Source organism: Xiphophorus maculatus, chromosome 4 (genome assembly GCF_002775205.1).
Source record: "Xiphophorus maculatus strain JP 163 A chromosome 4, X_maculatus-5.0-male, whole genome shotgun sequence".
NCBI classification, from domain to species: domain Eukaryota; kingdom Metazoa; phylum Chordata; class Actinopteri; order Cyprinodontiformes; family Poeciliidae; genus Xiphophorus; species Xiphophorus maculatus.
In genome coordinates, this window is record NC_036446.1 from 28,409,126 (window position 1) to 28,432,483 (window position 23,358).

General features: G+C 41.3%; 2 protein-coding genes across 3 annotated transcripts in view; one reads left to right on the top strand and one right to left on the bottom strand.

The window, feature by feature from the left end:
* The window catches only part of LOC102223742 (zinc finger protein 710), a 27,478-nt gene continuing 4,120 nt past the window's right edge, over positions 1-23,358 (top strand). The window contains exons 1-5 of one of the 2 annotated variants that reach the window (XM_023332241.1): positions 1-153; positions 16,775-18,352; positions 21,067-21,258; positions 21,433-21,604; positions 23,114-23,291. In XM_023332241.1, coding sequence (XP_023188009.1) covers positions 16,817-18,352; positions 21,067-21,258; positions 21,433-21,604; positions 23,114-23,291 — 2,078 coding nt within the window. In that variant the 5' untranslated portion in view covers positions 1-153; positions 16,775-16,816. Of the gene's footprint in view, positions 154-13,334; positions 13,439-16,774; positions 18,353-21,066; positions 21,259-21,432; positions 21,605-23,113; positions 23,292-23,358 lie in introns of those variants that run through there. The other variant, XM_014472314.2, reaches the window with a different exon arrangement.
* LOC111608413 (histone-lysine N-methyltransferase, H3 lysine-79 specific-like) lies at positions 9,473-12,866 on the bottom strand. Its single transcript, XM_023332390.1, has 3 exons — positions 12,762-12,866; positions 12,569-12,616; positions 9,473-9,698 (listed from the first exon to the last, which is right to left on the bottom strand). The coding sequence occupies exons 1-3, from the start codon at positions 12,864-12,866 to the stop codon at positions 9,627-9,629; spliced, it is 225 nt and encodes a 74-aa protein (XP_023188158.1). The 3' UTR covers positions 9,473-9,626.

Sequence of the window (23,358 nt, forward strand, 5' to 3'; positions counted from 1 at the left end):
GGAGGAGCTCGCTTGTTTATTCATTCACGTCAGCCCCTTTTCCCTTCCCTTCCCTCCTTCCTGCTACACAACGGGGACCCAGCGTTCAATGTTTTTTCCCATTTTGATGCTCACCACAGACACGTCGCCACCATAAACCGCTTTTGGACTCAGGTGAGTTGTGCCTTTTCTCTCGTTTTCTCCCCGGGTTGTGTTGGTGTTGCGGAGCGGAGGGCAGCGCGAATTTCTACCGCTGATAGCGCTCACTTATCCGGGCCGGCGAGGCAGCAGCAGCAGCAGCAGCAGCAGGAGGAGTGTTTCAACCATAACTTAACAAATTCCTCCCGGTCAGCCCACATAGATATTTGTACCTTTTTGTAACATTTTATCTGCTTTCCCGCCTCTGCGCTTTGAACCGCTCGTCGTTTCGCTGCGGCTTTTCCTCGTCGTCGCGAGCGCAAACAAACGCGGCGATGTAGGTCAGCAACTACAGTCAAAATGTCGTCTTCCTTTTCTCTCCTCTCTCTCTTCTTGTACTTCCACATTCTCTCCTGCCACAAACAGATGGCGTCGACAGAGCAAAGGGGGGGATGGAGAGAGCGGGCAAGCAGCCGCAGAAAGGAAGAGGGGCGACACCGGGCCACGGTAGCCCATCACTAATCTGTGCGTCCACAGCCTGCTCTTCATGCCGACACACCGGAGGCTAGGCTGTCTCTGCTAGGCCTGCCTTCAAGAAAGTTTTTTGCTCTTGACTTGTCGCGTATTTCTTTTGCAAGAAGTTGTTTTGTTGCCGTTTTTGTGGCTTTGAGCAGACCGAAATGTCTCTTATATGAAGTAACACAGCTGTGCTTCGGCTCTGAGGCCACAATTTCGGCTCGAAGCTCGGGTCAGAGCTGATATTTTGGACACCTGGAAGATGTACTGCAGCAGCAGATGACCTGTACCCCGACCTGCTTGCTGCTGCTGCTGCATGGAGGACAGCCTTCCACCAGCTGGCTGAATCCAACAGTGTTGTGTGAGATCATTGATAGGCCACGCAGGTATCCTCGACGGCACTAATGAGGCCAGTGCATTTCAAACACAGCCTTGCTGGTTGGGCATTAGGGTCCTTGCGTTTGCACCCTCGGTTCTGCCCTATGTAATGTACTGCAAAGAAGGAGAGCGAGTAATCACCCTGCTGACCCTTTGCATACACACATACCTGCCATGCAGTAATGAGGATGGTGCACTGCATGCAGCAAGCCAGCTGCAAACCCAGCATAGCAGTTGGCAGGCTGGGGGGGCTTAGATATGCTCTGATGCAGTTCAGTGGATTGCAGTAATTAAAAAAAAAAAATCTTCCTCCCCCTTGTGGCCTTCAGGTCATTTGATAGATGTCATTTAGATGGATATAGCCCCGTGATTCAGCGGAGTTTATGAAGTCATGTTGCACAAGGTGACTCACTTGTGTCATTTAACGTCCCGAAGACGATGAAAAGGATGTTTGTTGCAGCACCTGAGGGCGAAGTGTGTTGTACAGTGTTGTTACTGTAACGCGAGTTGCTTTCGTTTTCAGAGTTTTGGAGTTCTCTCACACCGCCGTGGATTTGATATTTTTGTCTGTGCGTGTACCAGAGACGCACCGGTGAGATTGGAAACAGGCAACTCTTCGATCGGTGAAGAGAAGGTTGGATACTGAAAAATCACGTCTTCCCCTCCGTATCTCTTACACCTTTACTTCCGACCTTCTCCGCGAATGCGATTTGTCGAAAACATCGCAAACACGAATTTAAGTTGCCTCTTAATTCTGAAACATATATGCTTTGACGATTCTTTTAGTGATCAGTTATTCTGACGATTAATCAGTAAGAAAAAGTTGGCACTTTCTGCCGATTTTTTAATTAAAGCGATTAAGCTTATTTTGTACAATATTAGAAATACCGTACATGAGAAAATGCTAATAAATATTTCAATTCCTTCTTTTTTTAAAATGAGAAAATAAGCATTTGACCAAATAAAATTCAATACCAAGGCCTTCTTTTAGTGAACGCTTGATCATTTGTTGCAAAGGAAGCATCTGGAGCTAAACAAACATCAACATGTGAAAAGTTTCCTGCTTAACTTAACATCACAGTGTAGGGCTGACCTGTTGATTTTTAAAACATTTTTTGACTAAATAATTAATAACTGGATAGCAAAAGATACTTAATGGAGTTTGTTTTAACCAGGTGAAGCTAAACTTTGCCACTTGGAGAGTTCTAGATAGAGAGTATTTACATACAAAGAAGTTTTTTTTATTATTCTTAAATGCAAAATGTACTTTTTTTTTTTTGTACAGTTTTGGCTTAATTACCGCTCCGATGGCGGTGTTCTTTCAGCAAATGGCCTTTTTAAGACTTTGTATACACCGGGTAACGATTAATTGCTTTTCTATATTAGTTGACAATTATTTCAGTAATTAATTAATCGCAATAAATATGATTGTCATTAATTGCAGTTAGTATTAGCCTTAATATGCTCTGTCCCTTCGTGACTCTGTCTTTTACTTCCCAATGTTTTGCACTCAAGCATTTAAAATTAAAAATTTCCATGACCTTTGAAAGATCGTTTAAAAATGGTCGCTGCAGCGATGCGATCGATGGTCCAACTGTGGAGCTCAGCAAGGGTTGGTATGTTGGACCCTGATCTGTTTTCAGTTTCAGGATTTACACCTTCATTTTTGAACTTTTGTTTTTTATTATTATTTACCACGAGGAAACCTGAAATCACCCCAGTTTGGATCAATAATATGTTATTAGACTGCTGCTGCTGCTGCGGTGTACAATCTGTATTCTGCTCAGAGAGGCCCAAGCCATTCGCTCATGGATTATAGTCAGCAAGAGAGTGCTGCACAGGACCTGATTTTATTTTATTTTATTTTTTAAAAGAAGAAAAAAACCAATCTGAGAGATTTTTGTTACTTGCGACACTTTTGTTCATGTAAACTGAATTAAATAAAAATGGCCTCTTTTTCGCATTCTTCTTTATCAGGAAGTGGGAATGAGGCTGAACAGGGTTTAGAACAAGCTGGTGATGGTGTCAGCACATTGCAGTGCATGGCTGTGCTGCAGGCAGGCTTTTTAAAAAAAAAGGGGGGGGGGGGGGGGGAAGAGAAAAGCTGGTGTTTCTCAAAGCACAAAGGCCTAATGTGTGCTGCCTGCTGGATACAGTCATGCTGAACAATATCCAGCATGCACCGCCGGTTTGTTTGTGTTTTAAAAGAGCGCCGTGTGGCCACGGCGATAAATCCTTCAGACTAGAACGTGGGTTGGGTTGCGAACGGGAGATTTTTATTTATTTTTTCTCTCTCCATAATTCACTCTCGCTTTTAGACTCAGAAACGAGCCGACTGGTTCCTCCGCAAGGTTTTAATAATTTAATGTGCTGTTTTGAATTGCGCCACAGTTCTGCTAATGGTTGAATGTTTTGCAGACGTGACCGCCGGGCCCGTAATCTAAACGGTTCCGGTCACGTGGTTGAAAGTGAGGATTTATTAGAACAAAAGCAACAGTCTCGTCAACTGTTGTTGTCATCACAAGAGGCTTCGCCACGCTGTTGGCCTGCTTCCATGGAGATAGATATGCATTTGTATTTTTAGAGGCACACAAGGAAAGTGTGCTGTAAATTTAGCATCCAGACTGACGGTGCCAGGATTGCAGGTTTTTTTTTTCTTCCTTGGCTCAAGACGCATCAGTGGTCTCTAATTGTTGGCATTTGACGATCTCTTGATACTGGATCTTTGAAAGTGGCCTGTGAGGTAAGTTTAGTCAGTAAGTAAACTGGAAAAAACTTGTTTGGTAGTTTAATGCTGACAAAACAAACACTGTCGTTCAAATCTAGCCTTTGTGGCAGATTGACATGATAGAAAATTTTGTCACCGTTCTCTGGTCAGAATGTTCAAGCGCACATAAAAGATTGTAGGGAAAAACTAAAATATGCTGAGCCTGAACACCTATTCAGCGAAGGGAAGCACAAAGGTGGCTGCATTATGCTGAGGGCATGAAAATATACTCATGTGAATAAATTAAACATGTAAATAATTTGGTCTATTCTCATCAAATTTCTAGTCTAAACACGAAGACTACAAGGGTTTTGTAGTCTTTGTGGATCCTAAACAGCTTCTTAAAAGAAAGGCGTGGCGTGTCTTAAGCTTTTAGTGCCAGTTTTTATAAATTTGGTCTACTCTCATCACCAACAATGGGACATGGATTACTCATTTTTGAAGAAGGCGAATCAAATTAGAATGAAAGCAAATACTGACAAATGTTTGCATCCCATCTGAGACATTTCTTTTTAAGAGGGTTTTATTTTGCTTGCTCATTGATCAAGGAAAGTATCAAAAGCTCTTTTTTTAAAAAAAACAAAACATCCATTTCCATAAACCACCTGCTCTGGTGGTTTAAGTTTGTATCAGAATCATTTTGAGGGCCTATCAGGACCACAGAAGTTTCTATATTTAATGACTTCTCAGACAGAAAATGGAAAAAATAATAAAAAATTGTATCGGCCAAAATGCAAAATCGGAATCGCCAGGTCAGGCTTTTTAAAAAATTTGTGATCAGCCAGAAAACTGTAATCGGTGCATCCCTAATCACCAAACATGTCATTTATACACAAATTATTTTAGAGCTTATTAAAGCTTCTTAAAACTCTTAGATAGAAAGACATCTGCCTAGTTTTTTTATACTGATCACACACCAACAAATTGACCTCATCAGTCATCACCGCTCTATACAGCAGTAATTGTTGGCCTTTGACTTTGGGATTGCTGCAACCCTCCACTCAGTCAGCTGACTCCCAGCACAATGCAGAGCCGTGGCCTAGTTCATACCCTCTTCGGTGTAATTTTAGCCGTGTGTCATAACGTGCGTGCATTGTGGTTGCATCTCTTCGTCCCCTCTCCGTCCTGCCCCCACGTCTCCTTCTCCCTGGGTGAGGCTCATGCAGTTCTCACTCTGTCCTGTCGGCGCGCCAGTTGGCACTACTGAGTCACTCGTCGCAGTTTTGCACCTGACAACGCATTTTGTTGCTTCGCTACTTTTACGTTGATCGAAAGATGACGTCTCGTCTCTGAATCAGAAAAGTCTCCTCCGAATTGAACGACAACACAATAAGGCAAACGTCAAAAATATCAAAATATATGGGTACAGCCTGAATAAATTGTTAAAATATATTCAGTTTCTTTATGATGTGAGGAGACATTTTGTTAAAATGCCTCTTCATTAACTGGAGAATCAACATTACCTTTTTTACTGAAGTACTTCCTTAAACATCACTCTGCAAGTCTAAGTTTGATGTCTAGGGGCGCTGTTGGGTCGCAGATGTCTCTGCCTGGTGAAGAACAAGATGAGAAAAAAATTTCCCCTCAGGGATTTTACTCAGAGCAAAATCCCTGAGGGGAAATTTGTCAATGTGAACAAATGTTCTAAGTTTTCGTTTGCATCTGTCAGTGGAATCAGCAAGGTCCCGACCCCACCGTACGGTTTGTGCATTAAAAAGACAACTGTGGAAGAGATACTGGTGAGCTGTGATGAAGTCAGAGTAGGGATAGTACAGGAAGCAGGGAAAGATAAAACATGGGGAAAGGAATGGAGTATTTATGGAAACGTAAAGAAAGAGGGATGAGAGTGAAAGGAGAGACAAATGAACAAAATGGAGGGCTTTGGAAAGATCAGGAGAGATGGCATTTATGGAGACGTAAAGACGTTAACTGATTACTTTGAGTTCAGTGTAGCTATGTTGTCTTATGGCTAGAATGAAATTTGATATGGTATACATGTCTCATTTAAAAAAAAAAGAAACAGGGATTCCTCTCTGACATTAATCCTGAGAAGTTTTTGGAAATCCAGAGCAGGGTCACTGAACTCCAGGTTAGAGTAGTTGGACTCTTCGGCAGCAGGGCAGGACTTCAGCTCTATCACATCGATTTCTGGGATCTTTTTAATGGACGTAATTAGGCTGCTTATGTCGGATGACGGCTGCAACTCGCCACTTACTTCAGAGGGTGCAGGGCTACCTGGGCTGTTTGTGTGGGTGTAGAGAAGCTTCTCTGTGGGGTCAAGTTCTTAACATTCATTAATAATATGTTGTTGATCATCGGGCAATGAATCGCGATCAAATTAGACAAACTCTGACTTTTACAAACGTCTAGTAAAAGCTTTAATGCACTAGAACAGCATTTCTCATATTTGTCTTGTCTGATTGAAATGTATGATTTCTGTCCATGATGGCTGTACCTTTTCACATGAAACAATCTGCTATGTTAATTTAATTAGACATGTTCATTTGAAGGCGTGTTGTGATTAAAATGTATTGATCATTATATCAATTTTGACACAGACTAGCAAAAACATAAACTATACCTTATATTTAGCCTACATTTAAGTTCATGTGCGTATTGCTCAGAGTATTAGGCCTTTGTGGTCTAACACTGTTGTGGTCCTCCTTTAGTTTTTTTTATACAATTTTTAGCAAAAACTGCAGGTATAGTATGTAAGGGGTAACAAACATACTGTCGCTCTGGGTCGTTCACAGTGAACCCAAAGGAATCGTTTTCATTTGAATGTAGCGTGAGTCAGGGCCAATAGACATGCTCAGTGTAATGTCATTTGTTATTATTCTTTTACTGGCGGCTCAGTCTGATTCAGTGTGATCGGATTGCTGGGCTTTTTTTGTGCATTTGATGGTTCATCACTGGATCAGTCAGTCCAAGTTAAAACAAACCGTCCGCTGCCCTCTGGTGAACAAAGAATATAATGTCAGAAGACGTACTCTTAACTAAACCCCTCTGTTCCTCTGGACATTTTATAATTCACTATCCTTCAGGGCTCCATGCAGGAAGCCTTCGCTGATGCTCAGTTTATGGGTTCTCAGCTTTGAAACGGCACTTTTAATCACAAATGCAGAATCTTCCTGCCTCTCCTTTTTACAAATCTTTGATGCAAAAATAAATTTTTTTTTTTTTTTTGGCTTTTTCATTTTAAAGTTTATTGCCTTTTGAATTTTTTAAGATTTAATATTAAAATTGTCCAAATAATTAAACAAGCATTTGATTATCTAAAGTCCAAAAAGCAATTCAGTGTTAGATACTTTCACGAAGATAATGATGCTTTAATAGAAACTTTAACTAGGGACGCACTGCTCCATTTTTTTCACTTCCGATACTGATATCTGAGGCTTATCGGCCAATATCAATCTAATACAGTGCTGGACTGATTTAAGATGGTTCTTTTATTACAAATTTATTTGTAATCTCTGCACCAGTACAGCACACTTCTTCACCAGCTGGGTCAAACATGTAAAAACAACTTTTAATTTGCTCAGTCAATGCAATTAGGAGTATACCAGGTAATATAAAATAAATGATAAAGAAAACTAGGTTGACTACCTTGGTCAAACATCTAAAAAAATAAACAGCTGCAAATCAAAAAGTGTAATTAGGAATTCTAAATATAACATAAAATAAATAATAAAGCATGACTTCATTCACAGCACCAAGCATAGAATTAGACCGAATAGATCTGCCTTTGTTGATGGGGCACATTGTCGTGATACTTGATCTAGAATTTTTTTTCAATATTGGGCCGATACAGATATTGAAATGAGATCGGTGCATCTCTACAGTGTGTGTACGCTTTTGCTGTAGCAGTGTTGAAGCTGTGGTAACTTAGAAGACACAGGGGTTAAGAAAGCTGTCTGAGCATTGGGGGTGTTTGTTAAAGGAGAAAGAATGGCATGTAGACTCTTACCTGCAAAGTGCTTAAATTGTTTTTTTTTCTCTCTGTCCAGTTTGTAAGTGTGAAATAAGAAAAAGAACAGGAAAAACACTGCAGCTGCACTAGTCGGGTGGGAGAAAATGCAAATGTCTAACTCTTTTCTGGTGTTCTTTGAGGTCTGCCCTGCTAATTCTGACTTTAAATGATCTGGACTTTTTGTTTCACAAGTATTAAAACATGTGGAGGAAGGCAAAAAAAATACATTTTTATAGAGGTAGTCGTTTTGACACCAACAGACATGAAGGAATGAATAAAAGGTCTCTGTTATTTAAAGACCTGTCCTGTAAACATACCAAACAATTAACTCAATGGATAGTTGTATAAAGCTAACAAGTAATATTTTGACAAATCCTCATATTTAGTTGCAGCAGATTAATGTTTTAAGTGTGTGGTAATATTTGTGGTGTAGAAAACCTACCATTGTCTCCTTTTTTTTAATATAGTGTGTTCAGGCTAAAACATTTCCCAGGGAGCCTGGACACTTTTTAAAGGTTCTGTCCATTTCATTCTTGAGAAAGGAAATGATGGGGATGGGAAAAGTTTCCACTATGACTTTCAATCTTAAATCCGATCTTTTTTGTGCCGTCGTTGTTCCTAATACTAATTAAACGAGACTGCAATATTTGTGAACAAAACGTTTTGCGACTCGCTTTCAGAGAAGAAAAAAGTAGAAGTCAGACTGTAACGAACTTTTCACGGAAGAAATGATAATGCATGACAAAAGTTTATAGATAGATTTAACATTGTTGAGCAATGGGTGAAGGAAGCTTTGCATTGAAAAGTTCTATCCAACATGTCGACACTGCTTCCTTCTGCAGTCGTTTACCGAGCCTGGCTTCTTCTGGTGCAAAATTATGAAAATTATTGAAAGTTGGATAAAATGCGACCGTTCTCACTGCAGACGCCTTAAAAACCATATGGTACGTATCCAGTTTAGTACCACATTCGGGAATAGTAGAAATCCAAATGTTCTTTCCTGAAAACATCAGAATTGGGCTATTCAGACTGCCATGAAAAAGTCAGAAATGGGTTGCAAAAGAAAAAAGTCAGATTTGTGTCGCATTTACTTGCTGAGTGAACGTTAGCGTAGGATGCTAGATGGATCTGGAGTTTGGACCAAAGTCCTTGAATGCCTGAATCAATTCAAAATGCTCACAAACAGACTTTAGTTTGCTTTTGTGAAATTTATATTTTCAATAATTCTTCTTTTTTTTTAACTAAGAAAAAGCCAGGCAGATAAGCTGACTGGTAAATTAAGTTATAGATTTTAAATGCTTAACATTTAACTTTGATTAAATGTTTAATCAAAGTAATTGCTCGACACTGAAAAATTTGCAATTAACAAACTTGAATTTTATCGGACTTCGTGGAGTGATTTTCTGATTTTCTTTTTTTTTTTTTTTTTTTTGGTAGTATGCAGGGTGGTTTAAAATCCCCCCCAAAAAAGTAAAATATTTTTCGTTCGTTTGGGAGCTGTTCCATCATTCGATGTCTATTGTCTGGAGCAGATTGATCGGTGCTCCTTCTTAAGCCTGGTTCTCCCACATAAAGCCCTGAAGCGTCTCCTCGCCGTCTCTGCAGTGTTTTGGTCCCGTCAGCTTGTCGTGGCCTCCTCTCTCCGATGGGCCCAGTTTGTGAACTCCTATGATGCACCAAAACCAGTCCAGATAGTAGCCTGTGTAAGAGCTGCTTTTGCAGGACAGAAGAAGAAGAAGAAGACCACTGTACTGTACTACAACGTATTTGTATTCAACATAAAGACTTCTACTCTTCTTTTTCCTCTTTGGCTGCAGCCATGTTTGTAAAACCTCAAAAACAAAAAGCGAGGGGTTCTGTGCTCTCTTCTTCCCTCACTTACTCCTGTTTTTTTTGTACCTCTTTATTTTTCTCTTCCCCTCCCCCTCTTTCTGTTCCTCCTCTCTTCCTCTTTCACTCTCCCTCCCTTCGTGTTTCTCTGTTCTTTTCCTCCTCTCGGTTTCCATCATATTTTACCCCTCCCTGTCCTCTCTTCCTCTCCTTCTCCTTCTTTCTCTCTCACGTTGCACGCTGCCCCTCCCTGCATCTGTCTCGCTCTCACGTCGCTCCCCGTCTCATCTCTCTCTCTTTTTTTTTCTTTCTTTTTGCTGTCTCGCTCTCAGTCTCTCTTTGCTCTCACTCTGCATCCTCCCATCCCCCACTGCAGCCTCTCATTCCCTCTTTCACTCTCAGTCCTCTCCCGCCTCCCCGTCCTGCTCCCTTTATCTCCTCCCCTCTCTCCCCCCCTTCAATCCCTCTTTCATTTCATGCAATCATCTGTTCTCTCCCTCTTTCTCTCTGCTTGCTCCATTACGCCCCCCATTTTGTCTTCTGCCAGTTCCCTTTCTTTTCCCCTTTCCTCCATGTTCTCTCCATCTGGTTGTTTAGCCATACTTCTTCCTGAGATTTCGGACACAAACTTTTATTAAAACGTTGTTTATATCATAAAAATCCAACCTGACCAGAACCAAGACATCCATACATCCAGATTCCAAGATGAAATTTGCATCAAAGCACATTTGCTTCTTTTTTTTAAATTTAACCCGTCCGTCCATGGTGCCGTTCAAATCACCCATCCTATTCACATTGTTCTAAATAAAATGTGCATCTCGACCAGTGTTGATGCCTGTAACCTGTGGTTTCTCACAATGTCGCAGCTGCTTTGTTTGGATATGTTCAACAAGAGGCCAACTTTCTAGCCTGCGACATAAAGTTTTGTTCAATGTGGTTTGAGAAAAAGGGAAAACACAAAGGATGTGTTATTAGAATGGCAAACTGGAATGCTGCAGGCTAGGCCTTTTACAAATGCTTATTTTAGTAACTGAGTAATCTATTGATTATTCTGGCATGAATTGAACAATCACAGAAAAAAAAATGTATTAGTCGTTCTGTAGTAGCTACTTAAGCTAGCAAAAGAAAGGTGTATAATGAAAGAGAAAATGCGAGTCAAAACAATTTGGTTCCTTTTTTTGAAAATAAGAAAACTTGGAAATGCAATTTGATCCAAATATCACTTTTAGTGTCATGTTTGAAGTATGAAAAAACGTTTTTTATAAATTAGATATTTCTAATCAATTTTTTCTTCTTCACACCATTATTCCTGTTAATCAGCAAGTTCGTGTAGCGTTAATTAGAATGACTCTCTGTCCACGTTGGGAGTTGGTGAACCTGAACTCTGCAGACCCTCCCCAACGTCTTCCCCCACGGTGGTGGCAGCATCTTGCTGTGGGGATTCTTACGAACCCTCTTACTGTCATAGTAGTGTCCTGTGCCTGGCAGTCTGTGTTTCATGTTATAGGGAAACATACCAGAAGACTACTGAGTCTGCTGTTGCCCACACAGCAAAGGATGTACAGAGTCCAGGCCTAGCTGTGTCTTGCTGTTGGAAGAGGTGCAAAATAAATAATCAGTGATTAATAAATAGAGTTTTTAAATTAAATTATAAAATATGTATGCAATAATTAAGTCAATAAATGTTAATATTTTACATCGGACCTGTCACGATAGCAAATTTTGTCGAACAATACATTGTCACACTAATTATTGCCATAAATGACGATAATGTTGTTTTGAGGCCATAATGCATCAAATACGGCACAAAAATGCAAGTTTGCCCTCTCAAAAACTAATAACCAAATAAAACACGACTAAAAACGATAAATAAAAGTTAAATAAAAACCGCACACAACTGAAATCATCAATAAAATGTGTTGTGAGGTTTCTAAACAAAATTGCGCTTAAAAAAATTGTAGTCATTAGAATGGAAATATTCATCATGCGCTTAATTGCCTATTGCAACAGCCTTGTTTTAGATTAAATGTTATACTGAATATGATTATTTTTATTTAAATAATAGAGCTCAATAGGTAAAATTAGTATTGAACACACCACTACTTTCCTAAATAAATGCTTAAAGATGCCAATGACTACAACACAAAGAAATCAAACTACAACTTTACATAAATAGGTTTGCGTAATGAGAAAAAAAAAAGTGTCCCATTAGGAAAGTGTCACACAGAATATCTGATATGGTCGGGTTCACTCTTCAAAGTTGTGATATGGCTGTGAAATCATGGGAGAGCATAGTCTGCTCATGTTTGGAGGTCAAAGGTCTGAGCATGTCTGGTTAACAAAGTCACCCCACACTTTCCAACTTGGTGACTTTTCAGGCAAGAGAAATTGATAGTCAGAGGTCATCTGTAAAGATCTCGATTGGCCAGAAATGACGTCCAACCACATTGATGAAGTTTAAATGAAATGACAAGCTGATTAGGTCAATCCCAATCCGGATGAGCCCAGAGCATTTGGCTTCAACCAGAGGAACTTGGATTAGATTCTAATATTTTTAATAGGACAATAAACTGGGCAATAAACCAGCTCTAGCTATTAATTGAATTTTTGGTATTTGAAGATACATTTTTTGGAAAATGAGGATTTTTTGTTTTTCTTACCAATGCACTGCTTGGGTCTCCATAATTCACAGCGGTGGCAGCCGCCATCTTGTCTGACAACCGTGTTTTACAACTTGGATTTTTTTTTTTAGTTTGAATTCAGGTCAACTCTACGGGGAAGTTCAATTAACACGTGAATAACGTCCTCATATTACCAGAATAAAGTCATTACATTAGGAGAATGAAGTAGTAAATTTTGTGAGGACAACCAGACAAAAATAGCAGAAAATTGAGATGAGGAAATGTATTCAAAACAGCACGTTGAACGCTTGCGTTGTCTAGAAATGTGACTCGTTTGGCGCTGGTCGGCCCTGGGGCTCGTTTTCTCACCTGCTCATGGGTTTCTGCTTCCTCCCTAATTCTGCTGGAGGAGTCGAGCTAAAAAGAGATGGAAAGTTCGTCACTGTAGAAATGAAGTTGACGTAGCATAAAGACAGAGAAGAAAAAAAAACATCTTTTGCTTTGTCATTTAACTCTGTTGTCCGTGTTGCATTCTTCTCCCATCCCCCTCCGTCTCTTTCGCTCGTTCTGTCTGTTCCCTCCCCTCTTTTTTTTCTTGAGTATCCTTTCCATCCACTCTCATCTCCCTTCTCTCTCTCTCTCTCTGTCTTTTCTTCCATTTGCTCATCCCCTTGTCAGTCACCTTCCATCTCTTTCATTCTCATCCTCTTTCCGTCGTCCTCGTCCTCTAACCCTGACAGACGCTTCCATGTGAGTCTTGTCCTTGAAACAGTCTCGCAACTATTTGGTTTTATCTGGTAAAAATCACTTAATGATGGAGGGAAAAGATGGAGATGAAGAAAAAAGAGAAACAGGAGTAGAACGACTGAGATGGAGGAGTAGTTGGAGAGTATAATCTCAGACGTATATGATTTCATTGTTCTGTCGCATCTTGAGCTCGTACGTTGGGACTTTGAGGTGACTTAGCTCATTTATCCTCAGCCACATGCTCGCTCGGCGGAAGAACGTTAGTGTTTGTTTCTGCTGTTTGTCGTTAGCACTGCTGCTGCGATCACTTTTAAAACTGTGCATGCGACGGGGGCGAGGGGGAGGAGGAGGAAGGGGAGGATGGGTTAGCGCTCGTGCCCGCCTCCCCTCCGTCCCTCACGCTTAAAAAGAGAGGCAGACGGAGCCGAGTGTCACTCAGGCTGAAGAATGAGGTCCTTAAAGCACCTGAAACTTCACAGCAGGAGGAGCGCGGTGAGTTTGCTGGCTGCCGTGTTCAGCATGGTGGAAGGACGCGGTCGGTGGTTGTCTTCAGGGATCCAGTGATGCTGTTCTGTTTTTGTTCATTTGTTTGGAAAGTTGCTTCACATGATTGTCAGTCATGTAGGTTTCGTTCTGTTCGCTTGTTACCACCTTCCTTCATTAGAGCTCTTTCCTTTTTGCTCTCTTTCTCTGAATTGCTTTACCTGACATTTTTCTATTCAGTCTGGCTTTCATTTTGGATTCTTTTTTTTTCCCCCTTCCTCTGTCTCCAGGTTACTCATTGCCTCTCCCTCCCATCCTTTTCTGTCTGTACTTTCGTTCTCTCTCTTATTCTTTCTCTCTTTTAGCCACTGCTTCCTACTTTCTTCCTCCAGTACCTTCCTGCCTCTCAGTCCCTCGACCTTTCATTAATCTTTTTCTCTCTCCCGTCCTGCCCCTGCGTTAGACTCATGTATGCTCTAAGCTTCCCCTCCCTCTTTCCTTCTTCCTCTTCTTCTACTGTTTTTCCCTGCTCTCTTGCTGTTTTCCACTTTTTTTATTCCTTAATCTTGCTCAGGTCTTCCCTCCCCGCCCCTACAGCCTCCTCTGCACTTCATTGTGTGTGTGGAGATCAGTAGGCCATCTAATCCTCCTCAACACTCACACCATACATAGTTATCGTGGTGGATTGAGATGCTGTCTTTCACACTTCCTGTGGCTCATGCCCCACTTCTCAGGGTTTCCTTCATTCATGACAGAGAAAATCAAGATGCACATATCAGAGATTTTGTGGCTTATTGCCTATACCAATTTCTGCTGGCATTGATTTTAGCCCGTTTCTACCTTTAAGAAAACCTACCTAAATAAATAACAAAACAGTACATGTCCCTGGCTCATTTACCAGATTATAGCTTTCTGCATTCTGCCCCATATCAGAAGATCATGGCAAAATAAAACGATTATACCAGTCTGTTTAGCTTGATACTTGAGTGGAAAAGCTCTGATTTGAGGTCATGTGTTGTTAATTTATTGTCACTACCATATACTGGTGATTAATAAAACATTTTTCCTTTCCTTCAAATAAAAAATATACTTTTTGTTGTGACTAAATGATAATTATTTAAATCAGGACCACACTAAACTCTGCAGGGAACCAAGATTTTATTTTATTTTATTTACAGTCTAATATAAAGACAACATGAGAACACACGTGACATTTTAAAGTCTTATCGAGTCATAGCCAAGTTTATTTGTATCACACATTTCATCAACAAGGCAGTTCAAAGTGCTCTAAAAATATAATAAAGTAAACAATTATGAAACAAGCAACAAACATTACATTTTTTACCATTGGTCAAATGCCATCATCAAAATCATAAAGAATAATCATATTCCAGCTATCAATCAGAATCAACTCTACCCAAATGGGTTTTTAGCCTTGATTTAAAGGAGCTCAGTGTTTCTGCAGTTTTGTAGTTTTCTGGTAGTTTGTTCCACAGAGTGTTGACACTTGGCACTGACATGCTTCCTGAGAGTTCAGTTTATAGCTGGGCATTAAAAAAAAAAATGTACAGGGTTCCTGGGGCTTGCTGTGGTGGCGCAGGGGGTTACACGCCCCACGTTTGGAGGCCTTAGTCCTCGACGCGGACGTCGCGGGTTCGACTCCCGATCCCGTCGACCTTTGCCGCATGTCTTCCCCCCTCTCCTCACCCTCTTTCCTGTCTGCCTACTGTCGCCGCAAAAAATACGAGCCACTAGCGCCGCAAAATCTCTTTGGAGAAAAAATAAAAAATGTACAGGGTTCCTGGTACACACTCTTAGAAAGTCTGGATTAGTATGAAAAATGAAAATTGAGCTTAGAAAGAAATTAAAATGTCCAGAATTTTTCATATCATTTAAAAGATAGAAATTGTTTTGAAATTGGTTTACATTTCGATTCCGACTTTCCCTGTTTATTTGCTACATTTAAGTCTTAGTCCAACTTATTTATCACTTTGGCTCTGGAGTTACTAGCAGTTCACTCATTCATTGATAAACATAATAGGCTATTTGGCCAAGAGCGAGTGTATTGTCTTTGTTGGCCCTTTTACTTCCAAGTTTTAAACAAATCACTGATGTTCCCATGTTTCAGGGATTTTGGGAAAGGAAGTTATTACTGATCACTTGAACCTGCATACATTTAGCAATCTGAAAGTAGCACTTCCTGGGACTCCTTTGTTAAGATCTGACAGCTTATGGTACCCAAAAAAAAGCAAATAAAAAAAAAATACTGAGGACTGTATATTGAAAGTTTTACTTGATGGATTCTAGAGCTTGCAATATCACAATTTCCCAGGTGTGCTTGGATGTGATGTTTTTACAGAATATGATATTTCAAGTGTCATACATTCATGTTTTGCAGGCCAATAATATCGTTGGCTAGTTTCATGGTCTCCCAATTGCTCCTACATATATTTTTAGCATACTTAAAATATATTTTTAAGTATATTTTTAGCAGCTGAGATGCTGTAGCTCAAGGACAATGGTAGGGACATTGTGAGGATGGAAAAAATTAAGAAAATGTGTGTAAATCTGAACTGATGTTACTGTCACAATGTTGAACACTAGTATTGTAATTATATTAAATTAGCGATTAGCACTACCAGTATCTGTGTGTACTCCTTGGGTGGCCAGTAGATTGTACCTTAACTGTGAGGGTTTCAAAACACTGCAAACCAAGTCCAGCAGAACCAAGTTATTTTTATTAGTTATTTGTGGGAAATCTAAAAACATTGGTGTAATACATTTAGCTACCTTTTAACCAACTTTAGTCTCCCATTCAGTTTCTAAGTGGCATTCTGAATGAAAGACTGACATGCGTCTATAGAAAATGGATTCAGTACCACTCTGATACTGAAACCAGCTCACTGAGTATACTTCAGTCATCCAACCTAAAGATTGTTATGTTCAGTGCAACCTGTAAGTCTTTATGTGTGGTCCAGTTGCTGATTTTTAAAAAAACAATCTGGTAAAGCAAAACATCGACTGATACCAGTCAAAGGCTAATAGAAGTGTAGCTTTGGGGATTAGTTGATCTCGGTAGAAGGGGCGTGGCAGTGAATCTTGAGTTTTATGCTAACAACTCACTTGTAAATAAAGTTGCTTCTTATTGAATGTGATTTAGTAGTATGGTTTTCTTCCTTAATACGTCGGGGTACTTATGTCATTCCATTGTTTCTGCAACGTTTTTATTTATTGTCCAATATGGACTTACGAATGTTGACCATAGAAATCCATAAGGAACTTTGCCTCTATGTGGTTAGACTATGCAAACAATGTCTAAAGATGAATTGTCCCTTTCTGTTCCAGGAGGAGGCGAGCCGGCGCCTGGGTAGATGTGAGCCCAAGGTAATGGCCAGGCTGGTGGACATAAGCACACAGACAGATCCCGTAGTTGTGCTGTCCTTGGCCCAGGCCGCCGTGCTAGGTCTCATCTCCCAGAATGAAGTGTTTGGAGCTACCATCGCACCCAATGGCTTCTACACCGGCGAACCCAAAGAGTCCCCTGCACCGCCAGTAGACGGAGTCGACTACGAGTACGCAGACCAGCTTATCGGTGCCAACGGAGATTACCTCGGAGACAACTTAGGAGAAGACGGCCAGATGCAGCCCAGCTGCAGCCAGAGGCGGTGGCAACAGGTGGCACCGCCACCGCAACACGTGGACACCAAAATGGTCCTCCCTGACCGTCACGCCCTCCAAGGCAGTGACGTGACCTCCTCCCACGTGAAAGGGGAAGAGGTAACTTCTGCTATGCCCTCTTGCGTCCACATGCTGAACAATATGGCTCCCAGAGGGGGATTAATTCAGGTAGATCCAGCCACTCTCAGAGGCCCCAACAAGAACTGTGCAGAGTGTGAGCGCGAAGTCACCAACCAGCAGCAAGCAAACACTCACGTCCATCCTCCACCGGCCCAAGTGGTACATAGAGGGGCAGAGCAGGGTCACAGGGGACTCCAGCCCCAGCGCCCCATGGGGGGCCACTGTCGAGGAGCTAGAGGGGACGAAGAGGAGGTAGAACACCCGGGCAACACTATGATGAAGCCCAATCAGCAGGAGGAAGCTATCAGCAGCTACTTTCAGACCAGTGAGGTGGGCAGCTATGACTCTACAGAAATGGGCATGGGCGGCGAGTACGAAGATGGCGGCCAGAGCATGATGTGGACGGACGGGAGCAGCGGAGCGCAGCATCAGCAGCCCCCACACCCTCAGCCTCCCCGGCGACATGGTGGCCGCAGAGTGGACCGGCTGGACATAAACATCCAGATCGACGAGTCGTACTGCGTGGATGTTGGAGACGGCCTCAAGCGCTGGAAGTGTCGCATGTGCGACAAGTCCTACACGTCCAAGTACAACCTGGTCACGCACATCCTGGGCCACAACGGCATCAAACCACATGCCTGCCCGCACTGTGGGAAGCTCTTCAAGCAGCCCAGTCACCTTCAGACTCATCTGCTGACCCACCAAGGAACGCGGCCCCACAAGTGCACTGTCTGCAAGAAGGGCTTCACTCAGACCAGCCACCTGAAGCGACACATGCTCCAGCACACCGACGTCAAGCCATACAGCTGCCGGTTCTGCCGCCGGGGCTTCGCCTACCCCAGCGAGCTGCGGGCGCACGAGGTGAAGCACGAGCGCGGCCGCTGCCACGTCTGTTCGCAGTGCGGCATGGAATTCCCCACCTACGCTCACCTCAAGCGACACCAGACCAGCCACCAGGGCCCACACACCTTCCAGTGCACAGAGTGCAACAAGTCTTTTGCATACCGGAGCCAGCTCCAGAACCATCTGCTGAAGCACCAGAGCCCGCGGCCTTACACCTGCTCCCAGTGTGGCCTGGAGTTTGTGCAGCTCCACCACTTACGTCAGCACTCGCTAACTCATAAGGTACTCCTACCTTTTGTGACCTTTAGGTTTTCCTGCAAACAATTATCCTGTGCAATGATCTATGGGATGAATGTGGTTTGAAAGGGCAGAATTACATTTTTTCCAGTCACATAGTTCCAATTTATAACACAATCAATTAATCATTGTGTTTAATTGATTTTTAAAAAAATATATATTATATATTGATTATGTAATTTCAATATATAATTAATCAATAGTAATTTCCTGCTGGGATGAATAAAGTACTTCTATTCTATTCTATAACACAATTTTTTGCTATGAAATGCTCTATATATGAAATATGACTTAAAAAAAATTTGACTTTGTAATTTCATTTCTTGAAATTGGGTCTCTTTAAAATGCTTTAAGAACTCTTTCTTTAACTCTTAAAGGTTTCTTTGTTAAAACCTTCAGGAGTTGATAGAGACCTCCTCTATTAACTCTTTTAACAAAATTTTTACCAGCGTAACACTGAGAAGTAGCTGCTATGATGATCTCCGGAGATGCGCAGTTCCACCAGGTGTTTGCTAATTGCTGCTAGCTAGTCTGAAGGAGCTGATTTGCAGTCGTGGGGGAAGGCAGCTCTGTGAGGCGGAACCTCGGCAGCTTGGAAACTTCAGCTCTTAGGAGGCGGAGTTAGGTTCACCCAGACGTTTTTGCTTAGCTGAATGGTTGCCATGGGAGATTAAAGGATTTCCCAAACATGCATGAAAGAATCAAAGCAACACTCCACGTGTGTTTTTGATGAGGGAATAACATTATAACATATACTACCCTTTTAAAGTTCCTTTATTGAGACAACAGAAACAATTCTGGGATAATTTAAATTTGATCTCCCTCTGAAGTATAATTCGCAATCTGTTGCAGTTGCTGATGGTCAGCTTGACGAGCATCTCCACGAACCTTTTGTCAAAGTCCTCGTCTGATTGAAATTGAGAACTACTCAGTTTCCCTGCCTGCTCACACATTTGAAAGTCAGAGGACAGCATGAGACCGTCTTTCCCCTGGTCTCTCCAAAAACCAATCACCTGGTGAGTTCTACTCACGCAGATGACAAAAATATGCCATAAAGTGACAGATTAAAAAATTATAAAAGGCTTTCTTGCAAACCCCACTCCTTATGATGTTGATGGGTAATAACCACACTGCAGTCCATATTCCCCCCACTGTGTGGTATGTTCCCTGTAGTGGTTTGGCTTTGTTTTGTACCTGCTGTCTGTTTGGAGCTCCCCCTTGTGGACAAACTGTTGGCTAGAGAGTGGGCAGCTGGACAGTTTTCTCACACAAACACCGTCTCTCAATCCACAAGCACTGATTTGTTCTCATTCAGCCCCAACTTTTAATCTCTCCCCACACTGACAGTAAAGTAGAGTAAATGAAGCAGCAGCACATTCATTTAGAAGAGCCTTGAGGCCGCTCCTGTTGTCTTATAAAAGATGTCTAGAAAATGGCTCGTTTCTCTTTAGTTATCTCCTTTTGATGCACCTTTCTGACCTGCATGTTTGGGCAGCGATTTCATCCCCGGCAACATTTAATTTCCCTTTGGGATAGGAAAAAAAAAAGGATCTTTTTCAACTAAAATGAATTAAAACCGGCATTATACCACAGGCAGCGTTTGATAACTTCTAGACATGCTCTTTAGTATTAGTGTGCTGCAGGACTTGAGACCTGGATACCAACAATTAATTTGTTGATTTGGTTTGTAGTTCCTTTTTTTTTTTTAAATTGCATTTTTTCCTGTAACCAAAAAATATATTGCTTTAGTTGTTAGTATCTCATCTTCAGGGATGTACAGAAAACTTTTGCTGGAGTACTTTCTCAGTTGTAAGGATTTGATATGCCTACATTTTGTGTACATTTTAACCACCATTCAGAGGAATGGTGTATGATCACTCATGGGCTGCATACAGTCTGCCAGGGTGGGCAAAATTAGACACACTATGGGCCAAAGTCATGGGCAAGTCTTGGAATCTATTGAGAAAATGTCTGCAAATCAGGAAGATTTAATGATATAATGAGAAATGTTTCCATATGTAAACAAGCAAAGTTTCAGATATTAATTAAAAAAACAATGTTAGGCCTCTTCTCTCGTTGTAACCTTCAGAGTTTTACTTAAGTGGGAACCTTCGTAATAGCCTAACAACAACAACCACCACAGTGATTGTAATCGTAATAATTTCCTTCAGTAACATTTCAACCATTCAGGTCCATGTCTTTATCAAAGCTCAATGCTCAACTCATGAGGTCGCTAATGTGTATCTGCAGAGAACCTTCTGGATCACCACCAGAGCATTCTGGGAAATGTAGTATGCACGGTTTGCCAGCGGGGGATTTGGAACACATGTGGGCCAAATGTAATTGCACTGTGAGTTCCACATGAGTTTGACACGTATGGTCTATATGTAGTGTCTTAAGCCACAAGCATACATTTGTTTTATTGGACTTTATTTGATAAATAAGGTTTTACACAGCTAGGATCTGGAGTAAAAGCCTATGTTGAAGGGTTTGCGTCAAAGCATATTCAGGAAAAGTTGTAATTACCTGCAAGGTGGGTTTTTCTTGTTGTTTTTTTTATCCAAGACAAGCGTAATAATTAGCATTGTTGTGAATTCGAATAATCTGCAGATCACCGAAAACGAGTTCAAAACGGGTTTTTTTTTTTTTACATTCCCTGCTGCCTTCGCCGCGCGCTGATGTCCCCTTATGTTCCGCAGGGAATGAAGGGCCACAAGTGCGAGGTGTGTTCCCGGGAGTTCACCCTGTCCGCCAACCTCAAGAGGCACATGCTCATCCACAACAGCGTCCGGCCCTTCCAGTGTCACGTCTGCTTCAAGAGCTTCATCCAGAAGCAGACCCTGAAGACCCACATGATCGTCCATCTGCCCGTCAAGCCTTTCAAATGCAAGGTGAGCATTTGGACTCCCACGGTGGCGGCAGATCGACAAGATTCCGGTGACACAATTTAATGCGAAAAGAACGAGACACCTAATCGTGCATTTTCATTTAGTGTATGTTTTATTAATGTCAACTTTTCTAAATTGCTATGTTGTTGTTTTTTTTTTTTTTTTTTTGTGGGCCAGGTCTGTGGGAAGTCCTTCAATAGAATGTACAACCTGCTGGGCCACATGCATCTCCATGCCGGCAATAAGCCCTTTAAGTGTCCTTACTGCACCAGTAAGTTCAACCTGAAGGGGAACCTCAGCAGGCACATGAAGGTCAAACATGGAATGGACGTCTCACCAGAAGGTCAAGGTCAGTGCTGCTTTTTCATTTCAATGTAGAGTAAAGCATCATGTCATCTTAGGTTAATAGATACTACTTACCGTTTGTTTAAATCTTAATCTTGGATTTCTGATTTCGCTAAGCTACAAAATGATACTTTCAGGGAGACTTTATTGATTTCACCAAAGGCAGCAGTCATAGCTGCAGTCATGTTTTTGTTAAAGAAGACCATTCTGTCTCAATAATAAGTAATTACAGGAGTAGCACACCTAAGAATCTGGGCGATGATCATTAAAAAGCCACAAATATCCACCTACGGTCGGGCTGTCAACCACAACACAGTACTAAGACAAATGGGAACATGTTGTAAATTCTGTTCGTCAGGCGTTTAAGAAGTAACAAAAGGTACAATAACTTTCGTTTTGGCTCCAGAAACACATGATTGCTTGTTCTTCTGCAGAACATAACTTCAAAAATCAGCCAACGAATTTAGATTTAGCTGTCCGGTCTGGTCTAAGGAACATGAGGGTTGCATTTCATCGATGTGTCTAAACATTACACCAAATAGCAGTTTTACAATTGTTTCTTTAGCTTGAATAATGTTTAAAAATGAAAGTTTGAGTCAAAATGCTAACTTTGTCGTGATGATTATCCATACTTTTGTTAATGACATCTTTAACCTAATTAAGACTTAGACATCAACTCAGAACCTCTGTGGTTCCTTTAAAAGGCGGGTGAAGACTTCTTATCCATACGAGCCTTTAGTGATACATTTTTATTTTATAAATCTTTTGGACATTTATTATTTTTAGGTTTATATTTCTATTTGTAATTTTGCTTTTAGTTCTCTTATTGTATTGTTTATATTTTATTACAAAGCTCTGTGTAATTTGCATCTCTGGATTGAGCTACAACAATGTCAGGTTTGCTTGCTTGTAGTTTTGTCTCAACAGTAATGTGTTCAGTCCTTCTCTCTTGGTGTTGCTGTGTCTCAGTTCTATGTTCGACACTGTTCATAACCTACTGACTGATGGCCTGGAAATGTGTGTGGCAGTGTCTGTTACTGTGCTGGGTTAGTTTAGGTAATACTTGTCAGATGGACTACTTTTTTGTTATAAAGCTCAGTAAAAAAATGATTACATTGGGGGTTCCTCAAAGCTCTGTTCTCGGGCCACGTTCGTTCATCATCAAAGGCTGCAGGACACTGGTCCTTTGAGGACTTGTAGGCAAGGGTGAGATGTGACAATGGAGACAGAGCTGATGAGTTGCTGGGTCACAGTTGTCCCCAGGTTAATGCAGAGAAGAGCACCTTCTTTGTTTTTGGTCCCGATGTTGGAAATCAGGCCTGAACCACAGAAACCTCTGTGTGGCTAAGTGATTGAACTTGATCTTAAACCTAAATATATTTTAGACTTGAAATTGTTCTAACCTTTTAATGCCTTTATTTGTATTCCTTCAAATCATTTTGTGTTTTAATAAATAAGCTTGCCTTCCCTTTGCCATTAAACTCTCCTTTCCTTTCTACTTTTGAACGTGCAGAAACTCTTCCAGAAATGGAAAGCCAAGGCGAATATGAAGGCCAGAACTTTAACTTTACATCAACAGACAATATGCACAACAGCGGCTCCCAAAACCTCACAAAACTCACCACAGCGAACATAGAGGACATGGAGGAATATTACAATTTCGGGAAGGATACGAGCAGCTACACCACGCCGTGAGTGTTAATGGACCAGAGAAGATGCTATTTCCCCTCCTCCCTTCTTCCTCTGAAAGCTGATGGG

Excerpts from the sequence above, each read along its gene's own strand:
- LOC111608413 (XM_023332390.1), bottom strand. The coding sequence starts at position 12,866 with ATGAGCAAATGGAAGAAAAGACAGAGAGAGAGAGAGAGAAGGGAGATG. Across the intron at positions 12,617-12,761 it reads GGAGGGAACAGACAGAACGA|CTCGACTCCTCCAGCAGAAT; the intron begins GCGAAAGAGACG and ends ATCTCTTTTTAG. Across the intron at positions 9,699-12,568 it reads AAGCAGAAACCCATGAGCAG|AGGAAGAGAGGAGGAACAGA; the intron begins GTGAGAAAACGA and ends GGAGAGTGAAAG.